General features: G+C 32.2%; 1 protein-coding gene across 1 annotated transcript; it reads left to right on the forward strand.

Moving 5' to 3' along the window:
- The first annotated feature begins 1,096 nt into the window (after nt 1-1,096).
- On the forward strand, nt 1,097-3,028 carry LOC136202549 (protein TIFY 10B). The gene is made up of 5 exons (XM_065993242.1): nt 1,097-1,423; nt 1,832-1,973; nt 2,061-2,380; nt 2,479-2,536; nt 2,719-3,028. The coding sequence occupies exons 1-5, from the start codon at nt 1,258-1,260 to the stop codon at nt 2,831-2,833; spliced, it is 801 nt and encodes a 266-aa protein (XP_065849314.1). The 5' UTR covers nt 1,097-1,257; the 3' UTR covers nt 2,834-3,028.
- Nucleotides 3,029-6,186: the final 3,158 nt, after the last annotated feature.

Raw genomic sequence — 6,186 nt, forward strand, 5'->3', positions numbered from 1 at the left:
ACTATGCTAGAAAATAAAAATATCTTATTGACACAGCTTAAATTGGATATATTTTGTAAACGTTAAGCTTAAATTCATATTATTTTGTAAATGTTAAGCCTATTTTGGTGTTATTTTGTACGTGAGACCTAAATTGGTACTTTTACAAATCTTATGTCAATTTTGGTACCTTATGTGACGTGACGTTGAGTTGGCAGACTTAACGGATGATGTGTCACGTTCTGTTAGTAATTCTTAAATTGATACTATGTTGTAAACGTTAAGTCTATATTGATGTTATGTTGTAAACGTTAAGCCTATATTGATGTTATTTTGAATGTAAAGCCTAAATTGGTACTTCTCTAAAAACCTTAGGCCTGTTGTAGTATTTTATCCATTTAAAAAAAACATAGAGGACTGTGCTGTTTGATAAAACTGAAAATTAAGTGCTGAAAAAATAAGCACTGAATTTTAAGTGTTGAATATTATAAGTGTTGAAAATATTGAATGATTTAATTTTTTAAAAAGTATGAGTTGATAATGTTTAACTTAAAATGATAAGTTAAATATTTTGACTTATCAAAATAAGTGGTTTTTAACTTAATTAACTAATTTAAGTGGTAGAAAAACAACCGTTATCAAACGCACTTAAATTAAATAAGTGCTTAACATTTTAATTTAAGCAATTAAGTGTTTTTATCAAACAAGGCCGAAGATAAAGAAAGAAGCAATCGTTTCTTATCCCAACGTGGGATAATTACAGAACTGCAGACAAACACCTAAAAGGAAGCAAGCGGTGGTTATCCAGACGGGGAATAATTATAAAACTGCAGACAAACAGCACTCCGCAAACAAAGGGCAATTTCCATTAAACGAAATACAAAAAACGTGAGCAAATGTAGGGTAGGTTGGTGGTATAGATTATGAAAACGCAAATATCGCCGTTGAAGAAAAACATAAAAAAGGAAGGAACACGTGCTTGAAACATCCACTTAAAAAATATAAAAATAAAATAAAATAAACGCAAAGAGACAATAAAATAATAAAATAATAAATAATTATTCAACCGCCCTTCCTCTCTGAAGCTACCGAGGCCCCATATATTCCTCGTGCTTCTTCTTCAACCCTCCATTATAAAACATCAAATCTCTTACTTTCCCTCCCTCCATTAACATAGATTACAGAGCTTTCATACTTAGATCGACTTGATTAATTGGATTTTCTCGCATCTGCTCTTTTTTCTTACTTCGATTGCGATTTTGTCTTCCCCTGAGAATTATGTCTTCCTCGTCGGAATCAGTCGAGTTATCCGTGCAGATGGCGGCGAAGATGCAGGAGAAGTCGAGCTTCTCACAGAGATGTAGTCTATTGAGTCAGTACTTGAAGGTGAAAGGTAGTTTTGGAGATCTTAGTCTCGGAATGACTTGTAACACCGAAGGAAATGGTGAGTTACTTTTTCTAAAATTTTCTTCTAAATTCCGATTCTATTTATGGAGAATTTCAAGTTGCTAATTAAATTATTAGTGAGCAGATGTTTGGATACTTGGATCTGATTAGGCCATAGCATGATATTTTTAGATCCTATAATCTCTTTAACAATTTGACATATTCCTGCTGAATGATTCAAGAGCATGTATTTTTTTTGTCTCCTAACAACACGGATTATTAATTCTCATTTTAAGTATGATTATTTGCTTAAAATAAAAACCTGAAAATCATTTACATATATGTTGAAAACAAACATTAGAGCCTACCACAAATTTTTCTGGAGCTGTAGTAGAAGCTTCAGAGTTGAACGAACTCTGGGAGATCAGATCTAATATGCTTTCCTTCTTCTGTCCTTATTTTCCAGTGCCGGAGACGATGAATTTGTTCCCGACGAATGAGAATCAATTTGATGTTTCGACTAGAAACGTTAGATCTGTGGATTTATTCCCTCAACAAGCTGGGTTTTCTACCTCCGATCCAGATGGGCAGAAGAGGGTCGAATTAAGGTGCGTAGATTTAGCCTGATACTCTTAAATCGATTTGAATTTTGAATTCTCTGTTTCAATTGGCTTATTAGAATTATATTTTTGCAGCATTAACAAGGCTGCGACCTCTGATTCACCACCGGCACAAATGACTATCTTCTACGGTGGCCAAGTAATCGTGTTTGATGATTTTCCAGCTGATAAGGCGAAGGATGTTATGGTTTTAGCTGGAAAAGGAACTTCTCAGAGCCTCTCTGCTACTACTGGGTTTCCTATTAAGAATCCCCCTCCTGTCTTCTCTCCCAATTTGGCTATACCCCCAATGGAATGCAGCAGTTCTGTTCCTTGTACCTCTAATGCCGTTGCTAGTTTTGGCAAAAATTTGTTTCAAGACCGCATTCAACCTCCCCCTAAACCAATTTCAACTGGTAGATTTTCTTTACCTTGATATTGATGAATCAGAATGGTTAGGTTTGTTGATTTATTTTCCTTTACTAATTTACGTCTTTGTTTAATTCAACTTCAGATCTACCAATTGCAAGGAGAGCTTCCCTTCACCGGTTTTTGGAGAAGAGAAAAGATAGGTAGGTTCTATAAATTAATTCCAAAATTTCAAACATGTTATTCTTATTTCCATGAATTGGGAATTTCACATGAACATTCATAGTTTAAAAAAAAAAAAAAAAAAAAGATTACAGGGTTGTTCTGTTTTTCGTTGGTTGAGTTTAGAACTTGTTATTGATTTGGGTATTGAAATTATTTACAGGATCATTTCAAGAGCACCATACACATTAAATGGCTCAGGGGCTGCAGCACCTTCCAGATCAGGTGAAAGCAAATCATGGCTAGGCCTGGCTGCTCAATTCCCAGTAGCTCCTTAATTGATATTATAATTCATTTTTAGGTTCTTTTTGTAACGTTCATCTGTTTTAGGCTGCTTGCCTTATTTTATCCTTTGATTATTTGAAGGCAAGGCTTTTATTAGGAAATTATACATCTAACTATTAATTAGTCCTTGTAATGATTCCTTTTTTTAAGAAAAATTATAGATAGTTCATATATGAATGATTCAATCATTCCTTGTGTTATATGATAAAGAATTTCAGTCCAAGATGGTGAACTGGTGATGCCAATTAAAAAAATAAAAAATAGAATTATTAGATGGCGATCTACCATTTCAGGAAAGACCAATCAGACTAAAACTATGAATTCATCATTAACCATGTTCATTTGGATAAAATTCATTAATTAATTAATTGTATGTGAATTCAACAATAAGAATGAGATCTCTTATTATACACGTTACGTACTAACCCAATTAATCAATAATTAACAATTCTTTCTTCTATGCCAATATTACTATTGGCCAGAATCAATGATTATACCTTACTTTTGTATTGCCTTTAAAATTTTGTTTTGTTATATTTGCTTCGTATATATATACTCAAGATAGCATTAAATATTATTAAAGGTTTATAATTTATGATACCATATGTAGATGAAATGTATTTTGCATAAAATTTTGATAGAGGAAAGGTTATGATAAGATGATGTGGTGTTTATTTTGGCTTAATATATTCGTAGTCCCTAAATTTTATTAAAAACTGTTTGACCTATGAGATAATAAAAGATTCGATTTAACTCAGTGGAATTAAATAACCGTCTGTCGCACTAGAACTACCAGTCACAAAAGGAAAAAATGAATTACACACACCTAACAATTGGGACCCACGTTAAATTTCCTCTTTCACATGTCAAAATTAAGGACTTGAATGCAAACAATCTGAACTTTAAAAATTAAATTAGAAAAATACTCAAAATACCCTCTATCTTCGTTCTCCCTCTTCTTCCTTCCTGCCAACAAACCTCCATTTTTGTTCTTCTCAGGTAAACAAACCTCCATAGAAATTTATTTTCAAAATTCTGCCGACAAACCTCCATTTCTGTTCTTCTGAGGTAAATCCTCTCCAGTCTTCTATTTAATTTCATTTTTATCCAAATTTTGCAATGCTTTTCAAAATTCTCATAAACCCAAATTTTAGAATTCTATTTTTCTTATAAGGTTGGTAATTTAACAGATTTTTTTTATCTCTATGTTTAGAGAAAATCAAACTTCTTTAAGCCGCTTTTGATCAATCTAGGATTTTCTATATCATCTCAAAGGTAAATTTGCATCAAATTTTCAGTTTCATGAAATAGAATAGAGGAAGAGGGTGTAAGTGAAAGAAATAAAAAATAGAGCGACTGGTACGAGAGAAAAAAACTCTGGTTTTAATAGAGTTTGGGAGGTGGATATGCATTAAGTTTTTTTTTTTTTAAAAAAAAGCAGATGATGTGATTTAATAATATAAAATGTTAGTATTTTGAAAGAAAATGGGTATATTGGTTATATAATTAAATAAAATAAAAAGGAAAAAAGGAATAAAATGAAAAGAGAGAGGTGAGAGGGACACGTGAATAGCTTTTCTTCGAAATAATAAATAAAAAAACGCGTATTAGAAAGCGTGAAGAACGCGGTAATGTGTTAGGTTAGAATTATAAAATTATAAGCAATGTGTATTATGAATTGAATTGAATTTCATTTCAAATAATTAAATTAAATTAAGCAAAAAAAGTCAAAGAAACATGGAAAAGAAGAAGTGGGACCCGCTTTCAAATGGAAAAATGAATTTCCTATTGTCACGTTGTTCATGTTTACACATCTAATTAATAATTAAAAAAAGCAGGCATTGCATTGCATGTGTCCAAGATAAGCTTAATTAGTTTTTTCAAATTGGCTTCTTCACATGATATGTTTTATAGGCTACATTTCTTTGACCATTTCCACGCTTTATTATGGGTCTAAAATATACTTGATTTGATTTCTCCTATCAAATTATTCGCCAAACCTTTCATATTTTCAATTAGCTTATTATTTTCATTTTGAAATTTCCGGGAAAATAAGCTTCATTCTTGGTTTTTGTTTTTTTTTTCTTTATTTAATAATTTTTCTATTGATTTATTATTGTAGATTTGTTGGTTTTCTTATTTGTAGGATTTTTTTTTGTATTTTTTTGGAAGAGATGTCAAGTTTATTTAAGAATCATAAGTTGAATCCTTATATAAAGTTGCCTTTATAAAAAGTTGCCCTCAAGTCAGAGAGAAAAATAATAAAAGAAATAAATAAACCAGCATTAAATAGGGTTTGGCAAGTCGCCATCCCATTAGCTAATCTAGGAATAAATTATACTTTAAAGTCCGATCTTTATTGTAATATTTCTTTATAATCTTGGATAATACTTCCATATTTTGTCAAGTCTATGCGAGACGAAAACAAGCTATCCACAATTAAGGATGCAAACAAGCCTGCCTAGCTCGACTCGGTCAAAGCTTGATCAAAGTTTGAATTTATTGGGCTCGGCTCGAGATCAAGATCGGTCGAGCATTAATGTCCGAGTCTGAGCTTCCTTGGGCTCGGCTAGAAAGCTCATGAGAAGGCTTGAGAGTTTTTTTAATAATATTATATATATAACTTAGTAACTTTGAACCACACGTAAATGTTTGGCTCAAAACTCAATTTGAAACTATATTGTTGTAGACTATATGTTAAATTCGAATTTGTTAGATTCTATATTTTTTCAATCTTATTACTTTGTTTAAATTTATTGTAGATTGCATGTTATATTTGTTTTTTGGAGTTTAAATTAGAACTCTGATTTTAGATAATAAAATATTAAGCAGGTACAATTAAGTATATTCAAAACTATTTAAAAAATATAAAAAAAATCAAAACGAGCTTTGAGCTCGAGCCGAGCCCGATCTCCGAACTTCTCGAGTCGAGCTGAGCATGCCCTTGTTCGGTCTCGGTTCGGCTCGTTTCCATCCCTTTTTGCATCTGTTTTGACCAAGACATTAGAGCGATTAAGAGATTGCCAAACTATATCGCAAAGTCAAAACCTCAATCACCTTAAGGTCAAAAGTATCTGCTAACAACTCCCTCTGGACGGTTAATATAGACATATCAGGTTTATGGATAGCAACTCCTAATCCATTGCAGTCTTCCCCATTAAACCAAGCACCGTAAATATTACACATTAAAAACCCATCTAGTGGCTTATCCGAACGAACTAAACCACGAGCAGTAGTCGAAGACGATGAACTGGTGTCCGTACCTCGTCTATGTTGTGCGTTCCTCCATCTCTGAATGAATCAAATCGATCAAAAAACAACATCAGTTGGTGAATAAGTGATATTG

The sequence above is a fragment of the Euphorbia lathyris genome, chromosome 8 (assembly GCF_963576675.1).
Source record: "Euphorbia lathyris chromosome 8, ddEupLath1.1, whole genome shotgun sequence".
Lineage (NCBI taxonomy): Eukaryota > Viridiplantae > Streptophyta > Magnoliopsida > Malpighiales > Euphorbiaceae > Euphorbia > Euphorbia lathyris.

Bases quoted from the DNA above. Each gene is read 5' to 3' on its own strand.
- LOC136202549 (XM_065993242.1), top strand. From the start codon at position 1,258: ATGTCTTCCTCGTCGGAATCAGTCGAGTTATCCGTGCAGATGGCGGCG. The intron at 2,381-2,478 runs GTAGATTTTCTT...ATTCAACTTCAG, and splicing joins CCCTAAACCAATTTCAACTG to ATCTACCAATTGCAAGGAGA. The intron at 2,537-2,718 runs GTAGGTTCTATA...AATTATTTACAG, and splicing joins TTGGAGAAGAGAAAAGATAG to GATCATTTCAAGAGCACCAT.